Below are 27,006 nucleotides of genomic sequence, written 5' to 3' on the forward strand. Positions count from 1 at the left end.
CAAGGACAAAGTTTTACCTCCAACTCACTTTACTGTTCTTACAAGGCCCCATCTGGAAACTCTCTTCACAATAGGATCTACGCATTGAATTTATGACTAACAAGCTACTAGCCTAGCCCCGATGCAGGCAAGCATCTGAGACCATATATAGGCTCCTGTTCAAGTATAGATTAAGTAGATAAGACTTTCCATTTCTAATCAGATCCCAGGTACCCACACTTTTTTTTGCCAAGTCCAAAGACAACTTTCCCAAAATCAATTTTCAGTTTTTCCTTTCCAGCTCCCTGCAGTAAGTCAATTATTTTGAGACTATTTGTCTCAATGAAACATGTTTTTCAAAGAATAAAAACAAACTTTTACCAAGTCCAGTATGCTTTCACACAACTCATGAAAAATAATACATCTTAAAAATTTTTGGAAGAGATTTCTACAACCAATTAACAATACTAATCACATTAAAACACATTTTTCGAAGTTTTTTAGAACTTTTATTTTATGTACAAAGAGTGAGCATGTTCTCCTTCACTGGATGGCTGTCTTGGGTAATCCATTCAAGGAAGATCACTTAGTCCAACTGAAAAAGAAAGCACACAGGAAATTATTTTTAAATCTTAACCTGATACAAAAAATGGCTCATCACAAAATACTTAACTGGAAATGCAGCCTACCTGAATGAATTACCAAGATCTACCTTGTTTAATCTAAGCAATCACTTTACCAAATATTTACTACAAGCTACTCCATACACTTTGCCTCTATTTTAAGACTGTGGTTTTTAGTACTAGTATTCTCATTCCTTCCCTCAAAGAAATATTTTCCAATACAAAACACTACCAAAAAAAAAATGATCCGGACGATGATTATTACTGTAAATATACAGCTCATTTTGGCTGTTGATAACTTGGTCACAGAGCAAGTAGGTGGGCTGGTTCATTCTCTCTCATTACACTTTTTTTACAGCATGGAACCCAGTGCCTTGAGCATGCTGGGTAAGTTTCAACACAGGGTTACATCCCCAACCCCCCCCTTCATTTTCACTGGTGACATACGTGGTCCTACTGAGTTATTTGAACTTCTACACTGCAACACTAGGCGTAGACTGATAACCTATTTGGTCAACACTAAGTCTTGAGTTTAGAAACAACCTTCTATCTCTGCGGCACCACAGATCTCACAGTAACAACTTATATCCGCTAAACACACCAACACAGAATCTTTGTGTAACTTGACCAAGGCCATAAAACTATTAAATGAGAGACCTTCAGTAGTTGCTTGCTCACTCTTACGAAGTCTGTCTGGCCTCCAACCTTATGGGTCAGTCAGTCCAGCGTAAAAGGATATAAAACATTCGGGGTGATTAACACACAAATTCGATTAAAAAACGTCTGGGTACTTTATATGACCGATAAGCACCAAACTTCACTAGGAACCCTCCTACCTAAAGCAGGAACAGAGCCTAGGGCTCATCTCACTAAGGAACTACCACCACATTCTCGGCTCAGAAACATGGAGTCGGCGTCCGGGGACGCGTACCTTAATGAAGCCTATATCCTTCGCGTACTGACGGAAACACTGCCGGCACATGTTGAGGCCGTATTTCCGGATCAGACCGTGCCGGTTTGAACACACGCGGCTATAAAAGAAAAAAGAGCATTTTTTTGTAGGTCAAAAAAAGTTACGATTCCGCACTCTGAGGGCCACCACCCGCCCCGCCACCAGCGCGGCCGCATCGCCAGCACATAATGGCGTCGGCAGAAGCTCGGAGTCGGTCTACCCCAAGCGCTGCTCGCGGATTCCTCTACCTGGGGTTTATCAGCAGCCTGCTGATCCAAAGCAACCCGTCCCTCAAACCACAACGTATTTCTTACCAAGAGCGAGAACCCTGGCCAAATTTTCGCGGGTGGCTCCAATAGAGCTGTTGGTGACCCATCTTGCTTTCAAGGGTGCAACGAGGCAAAAGGAGCGAGCTCTGGCACGCATGCGCTCTTCAGGGTTTTTTTTTGGGGGGGGGGGGCAGGACACAGCTTACCCAGAATGCATTGTTGAAAATGACGCGTGCGCAGTGTGGCAATGCTGTTTGGCCGAAAGTTTCTCTCTTAAACATTCTAGGCGGGCGCGGTTGATGACGTCACCACCGCTCAAACTCTATAATCTCCTTTTGCGCCGCCTCTGATCGCCGGGCGCGGTGGCGCGTGCCTGTAGTCCCAGCTACTCGGGAGGCTGAGGCAGGAGGATCGCTTGAGCCCAGGAGTTCTGGGCTGTAGTGCCGCTATGCCGATCGGGTGTCCGCACTAAGTTCGGCATCAATATGGTGACCTCCCGGGAGCGGGGGGCCACCAGGTTGCCTAAGGAGGGGTGAACCGGCCCAGGTCGGAAACGGAGCAGGTCAAAACTCCCGTGCTGATCAGTAGTGGGATCGCGCCTGTGAATAGCCACTGCACTCCAGCCTGGGCAACATAGCGAGACCCCGTCTCTTTTTAAATTTTCATGAAGTAGAATTTTCAGTCCCTAAGAAACTAGCTACGTTATAGTGTCTTTATTGACTTTATTGATTGAAACTTTTCCATTTCTTTCATTACCATTTTACATTTAAAATAAGAATTTTTACCTCGACTCAGCACTGACACCTACTGGCGTGAATTTTTAAAACAACTTAAACTCGACTAACTAGGATTCAAAGATAGGAGCTTCTTTCAGTTCTACTAAACTGAATACATTTTCAGTTATTTTGTTGGTAGTTATTGAATTTTGGGTTGGTGTTTGGCTTGGGTTTTTTTTTTTTTGGGGGGGGGGAGGAGGCGTTGACACCTTTCTCCAAGAAATACACCCACACCATTCCAGAAAAAATTATTCAAGTTTATGGCCCATAATATATCTGATCTCTTAATGCACTTGACTGAATTTAAAGTGAGAGGTTAAATGCAGCATATTTTGCTTTTACAAGATAATTTTGTAATAAAACAGTAGTGAAAACCAAATTTTAAAATATAAGGACAAATCTGACAAAAAATGTCTTAGGTTCCACATGGTCATTTATAATGTCTCTAAATAAATCTAAAACTCTACATGGCTCTGAAATAAAAACCTTAACTAGATCTAAAAAATGCAGCAGGGGTGCAACAATTCAAAAAATCTTTTAACCAAATAACTGTTTTATTTGAACTTAAACAAAAAAATTTTAAAGTACATTCATTATTTTAAGATTTTGGTAGGCAAACTCTACCCAATTATTACATTAAGCAATGTTATATAATGAAAGAAAGAGAGGTGTCAGAATTAAAAACAAGATATGGCATGATTTCTGTGAAAAATTAGTGTTGAAAACGATTTTTCTCAAAGAGCCCTTCTTCCAATTTCAATTTTTGTGCCTCAATGTCAGATACACAGTTACGCAAGTAGAATAAATCTGCATTCAAGACATCTCCAATAAGACTTTGATTGCTCATCCTCCAGACTTGCATACCCTCATTCACCAAACACCAACCTCTCAGGAGAAGGTACAGGCACAGAGTGAGAAAAGAAAGATGCAGAGAGACACCAGGACCCTGGTGTCTTACTTTGGCTTTGTCTACACAGCACTGGTTGCCACTAGTGGGATCCCTGAGTATGACAAAAGCAGGTAGTATACTATCCATGGCCACTAGGGTCCTGGTGGAGGGTTTAGTAGGCCTGGGTGTTTATAAGCTGTCTAAGGATCCAAGGAACTTCGTCTTTGAAGACCTTGGTCTTCGTCCATAGGTCTACAACCTTGGGTGGCATTATGGGAATTACCACTCTGGAAAAATTATGCCTATCAGTTTAATTACAAATGCCAGTTTGCTGATGGTCACCAACTTGGAAGCAATATGTTGAATAATTACTGTCACTAAGTAGTCATGTCACTTGGAATCATGAAGAATTAAAAACTTCCAAATTTCCATATTTTCAGTATATTAAGGGAAAGAAGTGCAGCATTTTTATATAATCTGACATTATCTAAAAAGCAAAACAAAACAAAAATGACATTGAACTTGATAGAGAAAAAACTAGTCATTACCTTTATAACTCTATACAGATAACAAGAATGTGACACAAGAGCTTAATGATACCTTCCAACACTTCGATGCTTATATAATGATGTTCTCTTCTTTCTGTCTGTAAGTAAGATATCAAGGAAGAAAGTGTTAGGTGTTAACACTGAGAACCTGAAACCCCATGCCTGCTCAGAACAGTGTGAAAGAAATCTCTTGATAAAAGTTGGGGTATACGTTCTTTTGCTCATTTTAGAGCATATACGTACTTTGAAATTATGTTAAATGAAATATCAATGAAAATGAAATTTCAGGCTGGTACAGTGGCACAGACTTATAATCCTAGTGACTCAGGAGGCTGAAGCAGGAGCATCCTAAGTCTGAGTGCAGCCTCAGTAACTTAAATAGGCCCTACGCAATTAGCAAGACCCTGTCTCAAAATAAAAAGGGCTGGGGATGTGGCTCGGTGGTAAAGTAAAAGCACACCTGATTTAAATTCCAGTACCAAAAAAAAAAAAAAAAGGAAAAGAAAGAAAAAGTCTTATGTTTAATAGTATTTCTATATCTATATCCATTTCAGCAAATGTTAATATTTTAATCAACTATTTATTTTAAGTAAAACATACATACATTAGATATATTTTTAAACCTGGGCCCCTATTTCTACCTGCAAACTAAGAAACCATGTGTTTTGAATATTCCACTGAATGACTGGGGGTGTGCCTCAGTGGTAGAGTGTTACCTAGCACATATGAGACCCCAGGTGTGTGTGTGTGTGTGTGTGTGTATGTATTACTTGTAATTACATGTATATATTGTATTTCTTTTCATTTACATGGTATATCTAATACTTCTCACAAACAAATAAACAAAGCATCAGAAAGACATAAAAATTATGGAGAAATATAAGTAAAATGAAGGAATGAAGGTGAATTCAAACCTCCTTGGGTGAACATTTCTTTGCATACTTTAACTTATGTCCATATACACAAAGAAAGATATATACATATAGATGCATACATAACAAAGTGTGTCTATAAATAAGACTTACAAATAATGTATGTAAGATCATGTCTTATAAAGTAGCTATCTAGATATCTAGATATAAATATATAGAAAAAACTATGTCTATAAGTAAAAATTCTGGAAGTGATGCCAAAGAACACAGGCTCATATATGTATATATAAACAGCTTGACCCATAGAAATTATAATAAATCAAACTCCTACCTATAGAGTGCCTGTTTTCCTGTAGTCTCCCAGTAGTGTGAACTAACAAACTTCTCATATTTGTCTTTCTCATAGCCTAGAAATGGGAAGTACTATTTCAATTTGATTTTTGATAAGGCAGAAAATGTTTTCCTATGTTTATAAGCCAGCCATATATCTTTATCTGGGAACTTCTTTGAGTCCAAAGCCCACTCTCTTAATAGCTTGCTAATTCTGTAGTTTATATGCAAGAAAAGAAAAAAAATTTGACCTTCATATTTGTTTCAAAGCTATTTTGTTCACCGCTATCCTAGATTCTTATTTCTTTATGTATAAATAAAGACATATATATATATATATTTGTGTGTACATATACGTATATGTGTGTACATATACGTATATGTGTGTACATACACACACATGCACATAATTTATTAGGGTTCTCCAGAGGGACAAAACCAGTAGGACATATAGACATTATATAGATGGGTTTATGAGAGGAAATTTATTAGGAGAATTGGTTCACATAATTATGGAGGCTAAGAAACTTGTGACTTATGCCATCAGCAAGTTGGAGACCCTGGGATTCTGGTAACATATCAGTCAAGTCCAAAGACCTCAGAACCAGGGAAGCTAATGGTGCAACTCTCAGTCTGAGGAAGAAGGCCTGAGAACCCAAGGAGTCATTGATGTAAGTCCTGAAGTCCAAATGCTGGAAATCCTGGAGTTCAGATGTCCATGGGAAGAAGAAAAAAGTGTTCCAGCCCCAGGAGGAAAAAAAGAAAATCTTTTCCTCTCCTTTTTTGTTCTGTTCAGGCTCCCAGCTAATTAGATGTTGCATACCATTATTAAGAACAGATCTTCCCCACTCAGCCCAACAACTCACATGCCAATCTCTTTCAGAAATACCTTCACAGAAATGTCCAGAAATATGCTTTAACAGTGCTCTAGTTAGTCCTTAATCCAGTCAAACTGACACCTAAAACTAAACATCACAAGTTCACCCTTTGTTGACCTGAGACTCACATGCATCTCCTAAAACCATACTTAGTCTCAAATAAGGAAAATACCAAGGTAGTAGCTCTACCTAACATAATTATCCTTCATACAACTTAAAATGCATTAATCCCCTTTCCAGAAGAGGAAGTAAAGTCCTTGAGTTATGTTAATCTTCTCCGAGGATCCCATAACTTAAATACTATGATATAAATTAACAATATTTAAATACTGGTATAAAGTCAGTATAACTTATGATACATGGTAAAGTGATGAGAGGAATAAAAACAAAGATATTTGCTTAATATATGTATATATACACACAAAGGAGTTCTTAATAATTATAGTACTTTGTTCCGTTATGAGTCACATGATCGTAACTAGTATTTTTGTCTATCACCCATTCTGTAGTCCCTTTGCCTTCATCAATGGGTCATGGTTCTTTAACTTGGAGGATGATCCAAAACTTTATTTCTGAAGGGAAGGGTCTGGGTTATCCTGCCTACATCAGGTTGTTATAATTTCCCATCACTGGACAGGGTCTGAGGAGTTCCCTCCAAAGGAGAAAGAGACCTCAACTTAGCCCAGGCAGGTTTTTGATGGTCACTTTGGAAAAGAATTTCAGCATGCATCAGAAGGTGAGGCAAAAGAAATATAAAATTTCAGGACAGAAAGGAGTGAACCTCAAAGAAAGGGTATGGGCAACACTTGCCTCTCAGAAGAAAAGACAAGTGATAAACTTAGGGTTGAGCTTTCTGATAATATATGTGATTTGTGTGTGTGTGTGTGTGTGTGTGTTGCTGGGGCATGCAAGGCAAGCACTCTACCAACTGAGCTATATCCACCCCCTGAATGTAATTTTTCAGGGAAGAAATGTATAGGTTCTCAAGCTCTTCAGGTCACTCAGTAGATAGACCAGAATAACACAGTCAAATGAAGAATGTGTTGCCTTAAAATCCTAGTAGGTTTCTGGGTTTTGTTTTGTTTTGTTTTTATTTGTTTTGTTTGTGTGTATGAATGTGCGCGCGCACACATGCGCGCGCATGTGTGTGTGTGTGTGTGTGTGTGTGGTGCTAGGGCTTTGAGCATGTGAGGCAAGCACTCTACCAACTGAGCTATATCCTCAGCCCCTAGTAGGTATTTCTTGATTATAGAAGGATCTATATGCAATAATATATGTTTTATTTTAGAAGGAATATCTTAATCTACCCCATAGGTCTAGATTGGACGTCTAGAAATTTCAGTGATATAAAAGACTACTGAATTTTAGTTGCATTTCTTTCCTACTCTTTGAGACAAAAATATCTTGCCCAGTAAGTCCAGAGTATTTACTCCTTCACACTCACTAAGTCTAATCAATATAATGTCACCAATGCAATGGACCAGTGTGATATCTTACCGAAGAGAAAAGTGATCAAGATCCCTGTGAACTAAATTCTGACAAGACTGGAGAGTTAACATACTCTGAGGGAGGACAGTAAAGATGTATTGCTGGACTTTCTAGATGAAAACAAGTGCTTCTAATGGGCTTTATGGGCAGATATGGAGAAAAAAGAATTCACCAGATCAATAGTTGCATACCAAGTTTTTTTGTTGTAATTTAGTTACAAGCATAAGAAGTATCATTTGTTCAAGCAATGAAATCACATCTGCTTTTGGAGTCACCACCTGCCTTTGAAAGCAGCTGCCTTTGGAGTTACCACCTGATTAAACCACTTTCAGTCTCCATGATTCATTTATTTTCTGCACAGGCCAAATAAAGGTGTTAAATGGGGATGTAGTAGGAATCACCACCTCTGTATTTTTCAAGTCCTTGATTGCACTAGTTTCTGCAGTCCCTCCAGGGATGCAATGTGTTTTTAATTTACTATTTTCCCAGGTAGAAGCATCTCTAATGCCTCCTGTTTGGCTTTTCTCACCTGTAGGAATCCAGTTTGACAAGAGGACAGGGATCTTAATCATAATTTTGCCCAAGTAACCCAGACATCCTCCCCAAATCCTATAGGACAACAAAATTGTTAGGATGATCAGTCAAGGGACTGGGGCGATAGCTCTGTGGTAGAGTGCTTGCCTCACATGTGGAGGGCACTGGGTTCGATCCTCAGCACTACATAAAAAAATAAATAAATAAAGGTATTGTCCATCTACAACTGAAAAAAAAATGTTTTTATAAAAAGATGGTCAGTCAAGCATGGTGTGCCACTAATGTCAGGCTACAAATCTGAATTTTCTCACCCATTGTAAAATATTCAATAGTACTCCAAAACTTTCAAGCTATTCAAGTTTTCCTCATCTGGCTACTTTTATACTCCTCTAAAACCTCACCTAAAATATGTTCCATTATAGTTTGATTGTTGGCTTATTTATCTTTCCATACATACTATAAATTCATTTTTACCTCCTAAACATCTAGTATAGGGGCTGATATAAGCAAGAACACATAAATATTAAATGTTTGAGCAAATACATTGAAGAAAGAAGATCAGATAAGCCAGGTATGGCTGCACATGCTTATAATCCCAGTGACTTGGGAAACTGAGGCAGAAGGATCTCGAGTTCAAAGTCAGCCTCAGTAACTGAGCAAGGCCCTAAGTAACTCAGTGAGACCCTATCTCTAATAAAATATTAAAAAGGGCTGGAGATGTGGCTTGGTGGTTAAATACCCCCTAGTTCAATTCCTGATACCAAAAAACAAACAAACAACAACAACAAAAAAAAAAAAAAACAGGTAAGTTTAGCAATAGTTCTGCAGAGAATACAGCTCTGAATTGAAGGGCTCTGAAAATGGAAATGTATTCATTAGGAAATTATTACAGAAATACAACCTACAAGATATGATCAAAGAGTATCATCAGAGCAAGGGAGCATTAGAGGTTTAATGTTCAGGTGTCTATTTGTTAGCAAGTCTGCATACAGAGCTGAGTAGACTCTGACTTTAAGGTTGAGGCAATAAAGGAGACAGGCATAAGATGAAGACATCCCATTCCAGTTACTCATCTGACATCTGCAGGCCCAAGTAAAGAGACAGTGTTTGTGCGGAGCCATTCTCGCTCGTGATTGGGCACCTCCTGGATTGGGTGTGAGGCGTTCTGGCTAAACTGTCTCTCTCTCTCTCTCTCTCTCTCTCTCTCTCTCTCTCTCTCTCCTGCTAGCCCTGAGTAAGCCTTGCTGCCCCACCGGGTGGTTCGAGGTATAAACCAGAGAGGTGAGAGCCAACTCGGACCTGGTCATAGAAAAAGGTAATTGAGTCTGTGTTTTATTTTGATCTCACTAGTTAACTTTTATGCCATGAACCTCTTTAATGAAACCAGTGTGCTGGTCACCTGGTGGAAGTGTTATTAGCAAAACTGGCCAACCATTCTAATTATAAGCCACATATCAGAGGTGTTATTTACAGCAAAGTTAATAGGATCCAGCTGTGTGATTTCCAAAATTAGTTATTTTAAATTCAACTAAGCACTAATGAAGCTAGTTGTTTATTTGGGTTTTCCCCCAGTAACAAGGGAGGGAATGAATGTGGTATTCAGGCCAGAAAGAACAACTAATTTTACAGAAGGAAAACAAATCTACATGTTATTTTATTCCTTTTGCAAAAATAAAAATAAAATTTTAAAAATAAAGCTTGAAGCCTAATTTTTAACTCTGCATTTCCATTTCAGGCAGTCTACAATGGAATCTAGCTTGAGCTAATTGAGGTTAGAAAAGATCAAAGGGCGGTTTTCATAAGTATGATGGTAAAGAGAAAAAAGTGTGAATAGGTGTTCATAGTGAAGCCAGAATTAGACAGGCATTCAGTGTAGGTAGTAAATCAAGTAGGTCTCATCAAGGAGGCCAATTTTGAGTGAGTCTGGGAAGTCAGAGACTGTCCCCTGAGGGATCTTATCAAGAACCTGCCCCTGCTCCAATGAGTTAGCCAAGGTAACCTGTCCCAGGAATTCCTCCTCCCTAGAGGGAGCTATAAGTTTGTTGCTATAAGGTTGCTACTCCACCCTGCCCTTCCCCCTTCAGCCCACCTGTTTCCCACCTTTGGCCCTCCCACCAGCATTCCTGGACTTAGTCTCCTAAGGAGGAAAAGGTAGGAGAACAAAGGAAGCCTAGGACATATAAGAAGAGCAGAACACCTCGCTTCTCAGGACACCAGGATACCAGCTATGGTCCCCTTCTCCCTCTTGGGACAAGTCTATGTTACACCTTTTTAAATAAACCCTGCTTTATATGCTTGCCTCAGGGTGCTTCTCTAATGTTCAGTCTTCAACATGTGGGGAAGCAAGACTCATCACTGATAGTATGTAGTATCAATAGGATCCTCTGCTTCACCAATAGCCCACTAAGGAAAAAAAAAAAAACTTTGGGGATACTCTAGAATGTCAGATCCAAGTATTTCAACTATTAAAAACTAAGTGGACTAAGGAGAAGATGTAGAAAAGAAGAATGAGGTCTCAAAAACTGATGTTTACTTTATTTCCAAATATTATCTTATTTAAATTTACTTAAGGGCTGGGGATGTGGCTCAAGTGGTAGCGCGCTTGCCTGGCATGCATGCAGCCCGGGTTCGATCCTCAGCACCACATACAAAGATGTGTCCTCTGAAAACTAAAAAATAACTATTAAAAAAAAAAATTCTCTCTCTCTCTCTCTCTCTCTCTCCCCCTCCTCTCTCAAAAAAAAAAATAAATAAAATAAAGGTATAAAAAATAAAATAAAATAAATTTACTTAATAAGATAATCTTATTTTTAAAAATTTTGCAATCCCACATTTCTTTTGAAAATATGACAAGAAGATAATTGGTAGCTCTATGCCACTGTTCCTCTCTAACATCACCATTGAGTTCAAACTATTTAACATTTATTTACTGAATTCATGCTTTAGGAATATAAATGACACCAAATAAAACACTGAGGCTTTTAAAAAATTCTTTATTTTTGTTAAACCATGATGCAAAGAAAAGACTGGCCAGGGCTGTCTTTCCCAAACCCATGGGAATTTAAGACAGTATGGCATCTCTCTAGGAGCACAGCTTTATAGCACAGAAAGTTGCAAAAAGGACTTAGAGACAACAGAATTTTGACAAGCATAACACAAAGGCAGGTAGTAGGTTAATGGTCCAGCACTTAGGGAGAAAATTTAGATCCCAACATCAGAATTAATGAGGCTCCACTAGAGTTTCAGAGAGGGTTGTTATCTGGTCAGGGAAAGCCAGGCATGGGTGAGTTCAAGGCACAGGCAGGCATTCCAAGCAAGTTTAGAAATCGCAGTAATTTATAGTAAAGCAGAAATTAACTTTTCATGCCTTTGTGATGGGATGGCTCCCAATCTTAAGAGGGAATTAGACTGGGTCTATCAATTTTTATGCATTTCTAATCTATTTAATTAAAATTACTATGGCTTTTACAAGTTTTAAGATGTTCCTGGCTCCCAACTGCACCTACAGGTTCAGAGTATATTTAATGTAATATTCCCTTAAGGCTGGTGTTTTATTATTTTCTTTTGTTATTATCCATTCAAAGAACAAAAATAAGACAACTCCCACAAATGCTGTCTGAAAATTCTATGGTATCATTTTAGTTTTCTCCGTTGCTAAGAGATTAATGTTGCTAAACAATTAATAGTTTCAATGCTCTACAGGTGTACATGTACTAAATGGAGGGTGGTGGTAATTTATTGTCTTAATCATTATTTTCCCTGAACCAAGTACTATTTTCAGAATGCAGAATCCACAGGTAACACTTTAGGCTCAATTATTGTATGTAAACAGAAACGCTCATTTAAGGACGAATCAGGAAATCGTCACAGTTTAAAAAAACTGATATTTCAGAACCCGAATTCACAATTACCAAACTACAACTTAGACAAAAATAAAATGTTTAATACCAGGCCAGAAGTGAGAGAAGGGAAGGGAGGCTCCCGAAGCGCAACCTTAAGGTAGCCAGACTATGACCCCAGACTATGGCCTCTTAAATAAGTCTGTGGCCCACGCGCCTTCCACATCCCAGTCCGCGCCCTCCCAGGGGCTCAATAAAGTAATAAGGAGTGGGAAGGGAATCTGGGGTCTGGACGATCTTTCCTAGTCTCGGATGCAGCCAAGTCTATCACTGCATTCAACCCACCCTCCGTGGCAAAGCAAGATTTGTTTAACAGGAATTGCCAAGTCAAATACTGTCATTTAAAGCTTCGCTCTGAATTCACAGGTGTCGGATTCTAACTTAAGGTAGGCCACCAAAACGCCAGCTCGTCCTCCCCAGGAAATGCCGCGCCCTCGCTGGCTTCTGGGGCAGCTCGTAAATTCCCCATAAACAGAGGGATGCCTGCCTAGCTTTGGGAAACTCTCGGTCTCTCACGGTCAACCGCGGAGACTGTAGAAATCGGTACCAAACAATAACAGCCACGGCAGCCAACGGCACCTCTCGTGAGAGAGGACGTTGAGCCCTCGCCTGCCGCCGGTTTCGAAAGGCGCGAGCCAGGTCCTGAGAAGGCCGATGACGGCGCTCTCCTGACCGGCGACCACAGGAAGGGCTCTGCTGGACAAAGAGAGTGGACGCGGCTAGCGCTGGACGCTTAAACCTAGTGCTGTCGGCTCGTCCAACGACAGGCGGATCCGCGGGCAGCCTTCCTGCTCTAGGACCCCGGCGGGCGCGGCGTGGCGGGAAGGAGGAAGTTTTAAAGCGGAGTGAGTGGATTGATGCCGCCGCTAGGGCGAGATGAAGCTGCACTGCGAGGTGGAGGTGATCAGCCGGCACTTGCCGGCCTTGGGGCTCAGGAACCGAGGCAAGGGTGTCCGAGCCATACTGAGCCTTTGTCAGCAGACGCTCGGGAGTCAGCTGCGGCCCCGCGCGAGGGGCGAGCCTGGCAGCCCGCGCCCCGCCTGCCTGCTGATCTCTACCATGAAGGACAAGCGCGGGACCCGCTATGAGGTGAGTGCAGATGGAGCGGGCAGGCTTGCCAGGGGAATCAGGCGCGCGCTGAGTCTCAGATCAACCGCCACATCGGCGGTTCCGGAACCCGCGTCCGCTTTGGGGAGCTCGGCTCGGCCCCTTTGTCCCAACACCACCCCAGGCCTACAGTCTTGTGGGGCTACTTACCCGCCCGAAAACTTCTGAGAATGCATCTTTTCGTTGTTTTTCTTGCCCATTTCTGTGGCTGAATTTACGTCGTCGTTATTCAATAGTAGAAAGCAACCCCGCCCTTTTAAATCCTCTAATAAAATTTCACTGCGTGAAACAACTGCAAGTGAAGCAGCTAATTTGAGGGAACAGTGAAGTAACTGCACTTTTATATGATAAATTCTGTTTTTCCCAACTTCTTTTTAAACAGCCGCCTTTAAGAGATAATGAATAGCATCCAAAGTCAGTAGGCCCAATTAGTACAATAGTAAAACTGTACACTAGTGCTTTGGGTTGCATTTTCATATTTTTATGTAAGTTATTGGTTATAGTGTCTCCGCTCCCTCTTTTTTAATGTTTGACCTGATTTCTTAGGCCCAGATCTTTTCTGTAGAGCTGTGACAAACTCTAGAAGCTGTTAGAAGTTGAAGTTTCAAAACTTTCAAATATAGATTTCTTTATAAAAATTCCGTTTCTTCTATTACCAGGTACTATATTATTTTGTGAAAACAGAATATCTTCATAGCTATTACAAGTAAAACCAAGCAAACAATTCATCATCCACCTTGCTTCTAACTTTGGGTATTATACAATTTCTAGATTATTTTTCCTTACATATTATATTCCACAGTGAATACTTAGTTGAGGAAAAATAGTGTTACTATCATAACCACCTAATGTTTGCTGTAAGTAGCTGAAAGTCTAAATTTTAATGGAATCACTTCATGCAATTTTTTTTTTTGAAAATTGAAAGAATTTAGAAATTACTCAACATGTTATAGTTCAGAGAACCATTAAATGTCAGAAGGAAGCTTGTAACTAGAATTGGGCCTCTCTTTTCTCCATGATTATGTTCCCCAAAACTGACCTTTTTCATGCCCAGTGTAGGTTTGTCTCTTTAAAAAACTCATAATGTACTTTTTTTTAAGTTGTCAATAGACTTTTATTTAATTTATTTGTTTGTATGTGGTGCTGAGAATTGAATCTAATGCCCCATTTGTGCCAAACAAACTCTACCACTGAGCCACAATCCTAGCCCCTGTACTCTCCCTTCTTAAATTTTTGCTGCATTAATAGACAAGCTGGTCAGAATCCTAACCAAATTTTGTTGTAAATCTTTAGTTGAAGACTTATTGTGTGCGGGGTGCAATGCTAGAAACTGTGAGATAAGAAACTTGACTTAATCATAGGGAGAAACAGAAGCCACTACTTATAATACAAGATGGGCTATAATAAGTGTTATTACTAGACTATTTAAAAAAAAAAGATGAATTCTGATTACAGGAGCTTGAGAAGGTTTGGCAGATATGGTACAACAGTACTCAGAACCTAGTAGGTGTTCAGTAAACATTGGCTGGATGAATTCAGGTAATGCCAGACCTGGGCCATGAAGAATAGACATTAGTACTAACTGTGGGAAATACCTTGGGACATTTTACTTTCCTGCGATGTGACAAGCTACCATCCATCTGACTAAACCTGTATCTTAGCTAGTTCTTTCCTTAACTGTGGATTCAAATCTACTACCTACTGGAGATCTTGAATATGTTTCAAATTTTCAATTCAAAATATCTAGAAATTAATTTTTCTTGTCACCCCAAACCTGCCTTTGTCAGTGTTCTACAACTCATTAAATAGCACTACCATCCAGAAACAAAGTTTTTGCCTCCCCATATCCATTATATCATTGAATCCTTTGAATTCCACTTCCTAAGCATTTTTCATCCCAGCTCTGAACTATCACTTTCCTGGCTAGTTTCTTAAAAGGCTCTCCTTCTTTCTTCCATTGCCCATCTATTCCATTCTCTTCTTCCTCATAGTTCAGGCTTTACCCTGAAGTTAAGGGAATTTTTAAAAATAAGAGATTTGATCATGTTTCTTATTTTAAAAGCCTTCAGTAGGCTGGGCACAGTGGTGCACACCTGTAATTCCAGCAGCTGGGGAAGCTGAGGCAGGAAGATCACCAGTTCAAAGCCAGCCTCAGCAATTTAGCAAGAACCTGACTCTAAATAAAATACAAAAAAGGTCTGGAGATGTGGCTCAGTGATCAAGCACTTCTGAGTTCAATCCTGTAAACTCCCCTGCATCCCTGCCTGACAAAAGAAGAAGAAGAAAAAAAACCCACAGTGGATTTCATTGTTCTTAGGGTAAAGTCCAAAATTCTTAATATACATTACAAAGTCTTTCATTGTGTCTGATTTCTTCTTATCCTTCCATATTCTTCTGCCTTTTCTCCAGACCTCTCCACCATCTTGAATTACCTTCTTTCAGTTCCTCATAGTTGCCAAGCTTTCCTTTTCCTCAGGCTTTACCTTTTTCCTCCTAGGAATGCTGTTTCATCCATTTTCCTTGCATCTGTTGCTCAACATCACCCTAATACTTCTAATCTCACCTTTAAGGTCACCTTCCTATAGACTATGTAAGATTTCCTTGCCAAGATTATAGCAGCCTACACAATATATTTGTCATGCTTATAATTACTTTTTTAAAACTGTCATACTGTCAACTCTAAGTGTAGTTGCCATGTCAGTCTTATTCACTACTATGTCTCAGCCTGAATCATAGTATGAGGTACATAGTGGCTTCTCAATAAATAGTTGTTGAAGTCTAAAGCAAATGTGACATCAGTCATGAAAAATTGTTGAGTACTCATTATGTGTCAGTCACTGTTCTAGCTCTGGGAATACAGAAATAAAAAAGACTCAATTTCACCTGTCATGGAATTCTTTTATAACCTAGTGGGAGGCAACTGTAAAACACCCAGGCTTAAGGACTAAAAGCCCAATCAAAGCATGGTAAAGTAACTGGTATATTCTAGTTGTAGTAAGAATTATTGAATAACAATACTATTTTTGTCCTTTTTTCCCCATTGATTTTAAGCAGCTAAAGGAAAACATTGAGCAGTTCTTCACCAAATTTACAGATGAAGGGAAAGCTACTATCCGGTTAAAGGAGCCTCCTGTTGATATCTGTCTAAGTAAGGTATGGTATTGTAAACAGGTTAGGTTGCTTGACTCTGTTTTCTTTAAAGAAGAAAGCTATTCCAGCATTCTGATATCTCACATAGCTAAGTAAGAGAGGATTATTGCAGGTGTGTTGAAGAGGCAGCTTCCCAGATATGCTTGTGTGTATTTTTTGCCTTAGGAGAGAGCAGAGGCTGCCTTAGGGAGGCTCCGAAGACAAGGAGGAAAAGTAGATTTGCTTCTGTGCCCAGTATAGATAGTGTTCTTAAATTGGAACTGTACATGGCAAGTAGCACAGGTCTGCATTTTTGCCACCTAAATCTCATATTACAAATTTCATTTTAAGCTGAGTACTGTGGCACATGCCTATAATCCCAGTGGCTCATGACTTGGGAGCTGAGACAGGAAGATTGCAAGTTTGAGGCCATCACAACCCTGTCTGAAAAATTAAAAAATAAAAATTTAAAAGGGCTGAGGGTGTAGCTCAGTGGAAGCGTGCCCCTGGGTTCAATCCCCAGTACCATCAAACAAATTTGATTTTAAAGGGGGTAAAATGCAATGAGAACCATCTCTTTTGTGTTTTATTTACTATAATCATTTTTAAAGTAACTAAACCATTAAAAATGTTTTAAAACCTATTTTCTTTGCCATCTCTCACCCCTTGTTTCTCCTTCCCAGAGAGTAAGAGCAATATCTTACTCAACCTTTTTTTTTTTTCTTCCCCACAGAGCTAGAGATCAAACCCAGAGCCCTCTGCAAACTAAAGTATACACTCTGCCACTGAGCTACATTGCTAGCCTGACTGACTGATGAATGGATAGATTGATGCATGGATTGATTGATTCTGTAGATTGAACCCAGAGGCGCTTTACCCTGAACTGTAGCCCCAGCCCTTTTTGTTTTTTGAGACAAGGTCTTGCCAAGTTGCTCAAGTTCTCAAACTTACGCTCCTCCTGCCTCAGTCTTCCAAGTAACTGGGATTACAGATGTACACCCCCATGCCTGGCTCCTGCTCAAAATTCTTCAGCGATTTCCCACAGCCTGATCATTCCCTCCTTGTCTTGATATCCAAGCTCATTCACAATGTATCCTAATACTATATTATATTTCCAATATTCTACACAACTCCCACATTCCCACAAAATAGGATTATATAGTTTTTCAAAGTTCCTTAAAGTTCACTTGTCCCTCACTTATAAATTTTAGGAAACTTCTAAAATATCCTATCCTATAAGTATTAGCTATTTTTATTGATGATTGAATTCAAATGCCACTTTATAAGTGATTTCTCATTCTCTCCAGCTGGATCTCTTTCTTTTTGTATTTTCTAGCACTTTGTTGCCCTTTTTTTTGGATACCTGGGCTTGAACCAGGGGCACTTAACCCTTAGCCACATCCCCAGCCCTGTTTTTGTATTTTATTTAGAGACAGGCTCTCGCTAAGTTGCTTAAGGCATCGCTAAATGGTTGAACTAAATTTGAACTTGTGATCCTCCTGCCTCAGCCTCTGGAACTTCTGGGATTATAGGTATGCATCACTGTGCCCAGCTACTTTGTTGTTTTTGAGAAGGGCCATCACTTTGTTCAACTCCTAGTATTTGTGAATGGCATCCTGAGCATTTTGCATTACATAGATAAGCATGGCCTATCTCATTTTTATGCTCTTAATAATTCTCCCTTTGAATAGTTTTATTTAGACTGTTTATGTTAAATATAATTCTCAAATTTTTTCAGGAACTTTTAAAATTGAAATTTAGATTGAATAAAATACTAAAAAAAATATTTTGTACAGCCAATTTCAATAAAATGTATGACTTTCATATATAAATGCAGGATTTGTTATGGGAAGAACTAGCATATGTGTTATCTAAAAATGAATTTATGATCTTATAACTTTTTATTTATTCAGGCCAATTCTGGCAGTTTGAAGAGTTTCCTTTCAGCTGTGAGACTGGTTCATAAAGGCTGTGATATCAACGCATCACTTTCCACACTCACACCAGTGAAAACATCAGAATTTGAAAAATTTAAAACAAAAGTGGTTATCACTTCCAAAAAGGACTATCCTCTAAGCAAGAACTTTCCATATTCTCTGGAACACCTTCAGGTTTCTTATTGTGGGCTTGTTCGAGTTGACATGCGTATGCTTTGTTTAAAAAACCTTAGGAAGCTGGACTTGAGTCACAACCACATAAAAAAGCTTCCAGCGACAATTGGAGACCTCATGCATCTTCAAGAACTTAACCTGAATGACAATCACTTGGAGTCATTTAGTGTGGCCTTGTGTCAGTCTACACTCCAAAAGTCACTTCGGAGTTTGGATCTCAGCAAAAACAAAATCAAGGTACTCCCTGTGCAGTTTTGCCAGCTGCGAGAACTTACAGATTTAAAACTTGATGATAATGAATTGATTCAGTTTCCTTTCAAGATAGGACAACTAGCAAACCTTCGTTTTTTGTCAGCAGCTAGAAATAAGCTTTCATTTTTGCCATGTGAATTTAAAAACCTATCCCTTGAGTATTTGGATCTTTTTGGAAATACTTTTGAACAGCCAAAGGTCTTTCCAGTTATAAAACTGCAAGTGCCATTAAGTTTATTGGAATCTTCTGCACGAGCCATACTATATAATAGGTAAGACTTTCATAATAATTAAATTTGGATCTTTGGTAACATTCTAATATTCTTATCATTCAGAATAATAGTCAAAGTCTAGCATAGCTTCAAGTGCTATGTACAACCTGACCCCTTGCTATGATGGCCTTTTTGTTGTTCTTTACCTCTGCTTGGAATGGTTTTCAGGAAATTCTCCTACTCTCTCCCTCACTTCATTGAGTTTTCTGCCTAAGTACCATTCCAGAAAGTTCTTATCTGTCCACCTTATCAAAAGTTGTAGTCTTCACTTCCTTCCTCCTTACATGGCTTGGTTTTTGTGGTTGTTGTTGTTTTGGGGGTGTCATAATATTTATTACCTGACACTATATTTTTTTAACATTTGTTTCTTTGTTGTCAGATTTTCTAATAAGCATGTAAGATCTATGAGGGCATGAATTTTTCTTTCTTTTTCTTTTTTTTCTTTTTTTGTATCAGAGATTGAACCCAGGAGCACTTAACCACTGAGCTACATCCCCAGCCCTTTTTTGTATTTTATTTAAAGACAGGGTCTCCCCAAGTTGTGTAGGGCCTCACTAAATTGCTGAGGCTGGCTTGAACTTTTAATCCTCCTGCCTTAGCCTCCCAAACCACTGGAATTACAGGTGTATATCATCATCTGAATTTTGTTTTATTCTCCATTATTTCTTTAGGATCTAAAACATGAGATGCTCTGCTTCTGGCACATAGTAGGCCCTTCATAAATAGAATGAATGTCATTGTTACTCAAAGTGTGGTCCCCTGAGCAGAAGCAGCAGCAACAGCATCACCTACCAACTTGTTAATTAGGCAAGTTCTTAGACTATGCCCCAGACATACCAGGATCTGCCTGTGTTTTATTGAGTCCTCCAGATGATTTTGATGCACTCTTAAATTTGAAAACTCCAATCCGGCATAATGGTAAAGTGTGTAGTCTTTAGAGTTAGATTTGAGTTTGATTCTTGGCTTGACCCTTTTGTTTGACTTTAGCAAGTTAAAACCTCTGGATTAAATTTTCCCATCTGTGAAATAGAAATAATAATATCAACTTTACAGAGTTGTGAAAATAAATGAGCAAATGCAATGCCAAAGCATTTGGCATAATAGAACAACTCGGTAGCTGTTGGTTCTCTTCCTCTTGACTTTGAACACTAATTGCAGCTCGTTTCATGAGACTCTAAACTCCAGTTGTTCATTTTGCTCATGCTTCTTTTTTTTTTTAATATTTATTTTTTTGTTATAGGTGGACACATATTTGTATGTGGTGCTGGGGATGGAACCCAGTGCCTCACGCATGGTAGGCGAACGCTCTACCTCTGAACCACAGCCCCAACCCTCATACTTCTTTCATATAGGTGTGGAAGTTAAGATGATAACCAAAATATTTTTGAATGCCTATAAAATGGTAGGATGGTCATATTTCTCCTTATTAACGCTTCAGGGAATCTTTTAAAAATTGACCAAAGTTAAGAATTGAGAAAAATACACAAATGAGTACACAGAATTTTTGCATACTTTATTATTCTTACAGACCCCACTAAAATCCATTTCACTACCCTTCCATTGCCGTCTCCATCATTAAGAACTATTATTTCTGGACTGGGGTTGTGGCTCAGTGGTAACTTACCTGGCATGTGTGAGGCACTGGGTACGATTCTCAGCACCACATACAAATAAGTAAAATAAAGGTCCATCAACAACTAAAAAATATTTTTAAAAAAAAGAAGAGGAAGAAGAACTATTATTACAAAGCAGTGGTTCTCAAACTTTACTTTGCACTGAGGATCTTTTAAAACTTCGGATAATCAGTCGCCACTCTATAGATGAATTAAATCAGATATCTGAATTTTTCTTTTATACTGGGGATTGAACCCAGGAGTGCTTGATCACTGAGCTATATCCCCAACCCTTTATTTTTTATTTTGAAACGGGGTTTTGCTAAGTTGCTCAGGCTTACCCCAAACTTGCCATCCTCTTGCCTCAGTCTCTCAAGTATCTGGGATCACAGGTGTGCACCACTGCATCTGGCAAGAAATTCTTAATTATAGCTAGCTATACATTGGAATCTTCTGAGGAATTTAAGAAAACAAAACTGGGTCCTACATTCAAACATTCAGGCTGAGACAGGAGGAATTGCAAATTGAGGCTGGGCCACAGCATGATCATGTCTCCAAAGAAAAATAAAAAGGACTGGGGATGTAGCTAACTGGTAGAGTGCTTGCCTAGCAAGGCCCTTGAGAGAGAGAGAGAGAGATGTATGTATATGTATATATACACACATATATGTATTTACATATATAAGTAAATTATACATAGGTGTGTGTGATAGTGCTATTAAGTGGTCATGCTCAAAGATATTTTCATAGTTAATTAGTATATTTGTCCTATTCACACTATTCAGGAAATTACAACAATATACTGAGTCCCCTTAAGTTGTAATTTTATTTTTCCATCATTATAATTCAGTGTACAAATAATTTCTTTCTAATACGAAAGTCTGAAATCTAGTTATCATAAAATATGTCTTTAACATTGTTTTTTCCAATAGGATTCCATATGGCTCTCATATCATTCCTTACCATCTTTGCCAAGATTTGGATGCTGCAAAAACCTGTGTTTGTGGAAGATATTGTCTGAACTGTTACATTCAAGGAACTACTACCATGAATCTCCACTCTGTTGCTCACACTGTGGTTTTAGTAGATAATATGGGTGGTACAGAAGCACCTATTACCTCTTACTTTTGTTCTCTAACCTGCTATGTAAATTCCTCTGATGTGTTAAAGTAATAGGTGATGCCACAAAAAAAATTTCATTTAGTTATAAATAAGCTTGGGATTCTTTTGTGACTTATGATTTTGCAGTGCCAAATTGGAAAAAGGGAAGCCTTTATTTATTTTTTTTTTCCCCCCCACTGGGGATTGAACCCGAGGGCACTTAACCACTAAGACACATCCCCTGCCTTTTTTTTGTATTTTATTTAGAGACAGGGTTGCTTAAAGCCTCGCTAGTTTGCTAAGGCTAGCTTTTAACTCATGGTCCTGCCTCAGCCTCCCAAGCTGCTGGGATTACAGGGTGTAGCACCGTGCTAGGTCCAAGGGAAGCCTTTTATATATACTTACTGGGGGAAAAGAATATGTGTTATGCCAATATTTCAAGTCACTTGACCTTAAAACTTTAATTTCATTAAAACTTAATATTATTGTGGGGTTAACTTTTTATTCATTTATTGCAGTATTGATTTCACCATAAAGTTTCCAGATTTGTAAGGTTGGGTTTTAATGTTAAATAGATACTGATCTCAATCATTCTAATTGTAAGAATGTTCATGTCATCTTTCTTCTTGAATATCAATTAAGGGAGTATTATTATACATAAAATACACTTTGGAGGACTAATATTCCAAATAATAGTGAAAACTTATTATTAAACTTTGCACATATTAAGTGTCCCTAATCCCAAGAGTGCTCCAAAATCCAAAAGTTTTTGAGCACTGACATTCCACAAGTGGAAAATCACACCTGACCTCATAACAGGTTGCAGTCAAAATGCAGGTACCCCATTGTTGGTGAGACTACAGACTAATACAACCACTCTGGAAAGCAGTATGGAGATTCCTCAAAAAACTGCAAATGGAACCACCATATAACCTGGCTATCCCACTCCTTAGTATTATTCCAAAAGAACTAGAAGCATACAATAGCAATACAGGCCCCCCCCCCCATTGTATATAGTAGCACAATTCACAGTAGCCAAATTATGGAATCAATTGAGATGCCCATCAATAGATGAATGGATTAAAAAATTGTGATATATATACACAATGGTTTTACCTAGCCATAAAGGAGAATGAAATGGCATTTGGTAAATGGGCGGAAATTATTCAGCCTCAGGAAATCAAGAGTCAAATGTTTTCTGTCATGTAGAAGCTTGAGCAAAATAAAGGAAGAAGGAGGGGAGTATCAGAAATCATACAGAGAAGATGAGTAGAATAGAAAAAGGAGAGGAAAAGGGGGAAGGGAGTGACGGGAAAGGGGAGGAAATGGGGAGTGAATTTTTAAAAATCATGCTATGTGCATTTATAAATGTATACTGGGAATTTCACATTTATCAGAAAGAACCAATAAAAAATGAATAGATGAACAAAAGGAAGATCATTAGAGTAAAGGAAGGAGAATGGGGGTAAGGAGAAGAGTAGGGCAAAGGTGGGGAATGTGAACTGAAATGGAATTCCATGTATTATGAACCCAACTACTATGTTTAACTATAATGTTCTAATAAAAATGAAAGTATGCTAAAATAATGTATGAAATTACCTCCAGGCTGTGTATAAGTGTAAACATATATATGTAATATCTCCTTATGTATAAAACAAATGAATTGTGTTTAGTTTTGGGCCCATCCCCAAAATATCTAATTTTGTATACATAAATATTTTACAATCCTGGGGAAAAAAATAAAAATCCAAAACTCTTCTGATCCCAAGCATTTTGGTTAAGAGATACTCAGTTTTAAGTTGTTAAGCACTCTAGTTTTGGTGTTTTTTACATATATTATTCTATATACAGAATTATATTCACCAAGCATTAAGTAGGAATAGCATAAAGCTTTTACAAGTTTTAGAATGCCCTTCACATAATCTTTGTTTAATTTGTAGTTTTTTTACTTTTGGGGTTGAGTGAGGTAGCAGAAATTTGCCACCTTTACTGATTACATTCTGTACTTAGTAAAATTTTTTTGTCTTTTGACTGTATTGGGTTTTTTTTTGTTTTGTTTTTGTTTTTTGGGGTTGTTTTTTTTTTTTTTTTGCTATTAGGTTTGTGTAAGTTTTTAATTTAAAAAGTGGTGGCAATACACCAGCTAAAGAACAATTTGATCTAGGACAGAGAATGGAAAAAGAGCTGATTTAATCCTGGGAAACAGAATCAGTACTAACTCCCATCCTGTTCATTCCCACTGTCTTACTTGAAATCATACTTTCCACTAGACCATTGCAATAACCTCATAACTATTTTGTTTTTTGGAAGAAAGGGGGAAAATTACAGGAAAAAACCTTCTAGTATTCACATATTATTTGGGCTTGTAGGTAGGCTCCCTCTATTATTGTTCTTATTGCAACATTTTTATTGTTCTTTTTGTCTTGTGTGTGTCCCTGTGTGGTGATGGGGTGTTGCGAGGGTGCAAAATTGCGACATATGCAGTCAAAGGGAGAAATAAAGAATGTCCATGAGCTTCTGTGCCTTTCAATGCTTTATTCACTCAAGTTACTCAATACAATTTCATTCTTTAGGTTCTTAATCAAGAAAACGACAATCCTTAGTGCTAAGGCACTGCAATAGACAATTCATAGCAAACAATGCCAGATTAATTCACAGCAAACAATTCTAGGCTAATTCTAAGCACTGCAAAACACACTTAATCATGACAGGCTAATGACATACATTCTCTCTGCATGCTAATTTCAAAGGTCTTAAGCCTTAGGCTTTATGTCCAGCAGATGCACACTCACTTAGATTGGGGTGATCAGCTCCAGAACCAAGGCAGGCTTTTCCTGGCGTGGAGTGGACGACCAGTTGTGTGTGTGTGTGTGTGTGGGGGGTCATAGGGAGGAGTTTCGGCTCTCACCAGGGTCCAGAGGAGGTTTTGAGAGTGGTGAGGATCAAGCAGAGGCTCAGGAAACAATGACAAGTGATGGAATGTCAGGTTCTCATCAGGCTTTCAAGCTCGAGTGCATCCTTGTTTCAGCTGGCTGAATCCCTGTTCATCAGCTCTATTTTTATACTAAATTTTGGGGCTTTTGACCCCCCCTTTCAATCCTTATCAACTACCACCAGATTTCTCCATGACATCATTTACACTGGGGTCAGAAACATTAGGTCTGGTGATCTCCATCCTGATCTTTTTGCCTTTCCTTCTTACCAGGTGAGGACAGCCTGCCAGGGGTTTATCAGGGTGAGGGGAAGTAACTTATTTGATGCCTTACTGGAGGGCTCTATGGGTATGTGTTCCTGGTGAGACTGCAGGTTTCAAACTGGAGTGTTTAAAATGGAGTTGCTTAGGCTCAGGCCTAAGGCCATACTCACATGAGGATTTAACCCAGGGATGTCACTGAGCTTTACCCCCACCTTTTTTACTTGTATTTGAAGCAGGGTCTTGCATAATTGTTCAGGCTGGCCTCAAACTTGCCATCCTCCTGCCATAGTCACTGGATTTACAGGCATGTAGTACCACACTTATATCTAGAAGACTCTTTGAGAATTACTCCTTCATTTTCCTAAAATGTTTCTCACTTTGGACATTTTTTTCCCCCCTTAAAATCCAATATTCATGAGTGATTCTATTTCAAATGTTAATTTTTTTTTTTTTTTTTTTTTTTTTTAGGTAGCAGGGGCACTACACCCTGAGCTACATCCCCAGTCCTTTTTATTTTTTGAGACAGAGTCTCACTGTTTCTGAGGCTGGTCTTGAACTTGCAACACTCCTGCCCCAGCTTCCCAAGTCACTTGAGTACAGACATGCACTATTGCGCCTGGCTGTTTAGGACACTTTCTTATTAAAAACCTTATTCAGATGTGACCATTAAAACAGTTTCTTCTCAGAGCTGACTCTGAGACCAGATACTGGTTGAGGAATAATTGAATGAAAATGTAAGTTTGTGCCAGGTGCAGTGGCACACAACTGTAATCTCAGCCTCTTGGGAGGCAGAGCCAGGAGAATCACAAGTTCAAAGCCAGCCTCAGCAACTGTGAGGCGCCAAGCAATTCGGTGAGACCCTGTCTCTAAATAAAATACAAAATAGGGCTGGGGATGTGGCTCAGTGGTCGAGTGCCCTGGAGTTCAATCGCCAGTACTAAATAAATAAATAAAAGTAAGTTTGTATTGCTAGTGGCAATTTGAATTCTAGCAAAAAAAAAACTTTACTTTTTATTATGAATTCACCCAACATATACAACATCCTCTTTTACATGGTCTGTTACCATGTCACACTACATTCTGAAAATATTAAATGGAAAATATCAGAAATAATTTTCATTAAGTTTTAAATTGCAAGCAACTCTGATTAGCAATGATGAAATTTTATGCCCCAGACTGGACTCATGCTTTGTCCAGTGTATCCAGTGTATACTTCCTATTATTCTTAGTCATCTGTTATATCATACAACTGTCACAATGCTTATGTCCAAATAACCCTTATTTTCTCAATGGCCCCTAAGTGCCAGAGAAAATCTTGGCAATTTTATTACAGTGTTAACTGATAAGAGGACAGGAGGTTAAGGGAATAATTCTATAAAATGGGCCCACTGTGCTGACTCCCACATGCTTTCTTTTCCAAGGAATGATGTACCTGCAGCCCTACCTGGCTTTAAGTGGTGAGGATATATCATGTTCTTTAGCAAAGTTACCTGCAGTATACGTCATATACTGCAGAAATGCAGGCCCAAAATAATGTCCGTAAGAGTAATTCAAGCTACCCTGAAGGGGGAGATTATGTGACCCTTTTCATAGGCCAGATCCTGAAACTCAGGAAGATAAGAATTCCTCTATCTGTAATGATTTATATAAATCAGCATGGGCCAAAGTGTAGTTTCATGGCAATGGGTGGGGAGGGAACGTGAAAATTTGATATCATCCTAATGCCAGTCAAAAGTGATGAGGTGGACCTGGTCAGGACTCAGAAATTTCCATAAAATTTCTCTGGGGTCCCCAATAAAACTGGAGTATAGGAGGGCTGGCGTTGTAGCTCAGTTGGTATAGCATCTGTCTTGCATGTGTGAGGTACTGGGTTTAATCCTCAGCATCACATAAAAACAAAGGTATTGTGTTTGTTTACAACTTAAAACTGGAGTATAGAAGCATACTGTCCCTTTCCCCCTTCAGTGTATCCTTGCACTTTTACATGGATACACTCAAGGGAGTGTATCCCTTCTAATAAATTCTTCCTGTTACTCTGAGCAATACATCTGAAATCTGACTTTGTCATGAGCATCAGGGTTCTAAGGGAGTTCTTGCTGCCTCAGTTTCCTGGTAGGCCCCAACCCTGTAAACACAATCATAATTTTTATTCTTACTATTATGCCAAACTTATGAATTAAGCTTCATC

At 38.8% G+C, this 27,006-nt stretch overlaps 2 protein-coding genes across 3 annotated transcripts; one reads left to right on the top strand and one right to left on the bottom strand.

Moving 5' to 3' along the window:
* Window positions 1-465: 465 nt before the first annotated feature.
* Window positions 466-1,975, bottom strand: Rps29 (ribosomal protein S29). The gene is made up of 3 exons (XM_076848263.2): window positions 1,869-1,975; window positions 1,534-1,633; window positions 466-574 (listed from the first exon to the last, which is right to left on the bottom strand). The coding sequence occupies exons 1-3, from the start codon at window positions 1,928-1,930 to the stop codon at window positions 566-568; spliced, it is 171 nt and encodes a 56-aa protein (XP_076704378.1). The 5' UTR covers window positions 1,931-1,975; the 3' UTR covers window positions 466-565.
* Window positions 1,976-12,897: 10,922 nt separating this feature from the next.
* Window positions 12,898-23,722, top strand: Lrr1 (leucine rich repeat protein 1). Of its 2 annotated transcripts, XM_076848264.2 has the most exons (4): window positions 12,898-13,126; window positions 16,199-16,297; window positions 18,187-18,908; window positions 21,454-23,722. In XM_076848264.2, the coding sequence occupies exons 1-4, from the start codon at window positions 12,914-12,916 to the stop codon at window positions 21,692-21,694; spliced, it is 1,275 nt and encodes a 424-aa protein (XP_076704379.1). In that variant the 5' UTR covers window positions 12,898-12,913; the 3' UTR covers window positions 21,695-23,722. The 2 variants fall into 2 exon arrangements, with proteins under 2 accessions (XP_076704379.1, XP_076704381.1); XM_076848266.2 differs by lacking the exon at window positions 18,187-18,908.
* Window positions 23,723-27,006: the final 3,284 nt, after the last annotated feature.

The sequence above is a fragment of the Callospermophilus lateralis genome, chromosome 3, assembly GCF_048772815.1.
Source record: "Callospermophilus lateralis isolate mCalLat2 chromosome 3, mCalLat2.hap1, whole genome shotgun sequence".
NCBI lineage: Eukaryota > Metazoa > Chordata > Mammalia > Rodentia > Sciuridae > Callospermophilus > Callospermophilus lateralis.

Bases quoted from the DNA above. Each gene is read 5' to 3' on its own strand.
- Rps29 (XM_076848263.2), bottom strand. From the start codon at position 1,930: ATGGGTCACCAACAGCTCTATTGGAGCCACCCGCGAAAATTTGGCCAG. The intron at 1,634-1,868 runs GTAAGAAATACG...TTTCTTTTATAG, and splicing joins GGCCAGGGTTCTCGCTCTTG to CCGCGTGTGTTCAAACCGGC.
- Lrr1 (XM_076848264.2), top strand. From the start codon at position 12,914: ATGAAGCTGCACTGCGAGGTGGAGGTGATCAGCCGGCACTTGCCGGCC. The intron at 16,298-18,186 runs GTATGGTATTGT...TTATTTATTCAG, and splicing joins TTGATATCTGTCTAAGTAAG to GCCAATTCTGGCAGTTTGAA. The intron at 18,909-21,453 runs GTAAGACTTTCA...TTTTTCCAATAG, and splicing joins CGAGCCATACTATATAATAG to GATTCCATATGGCTCTCATA.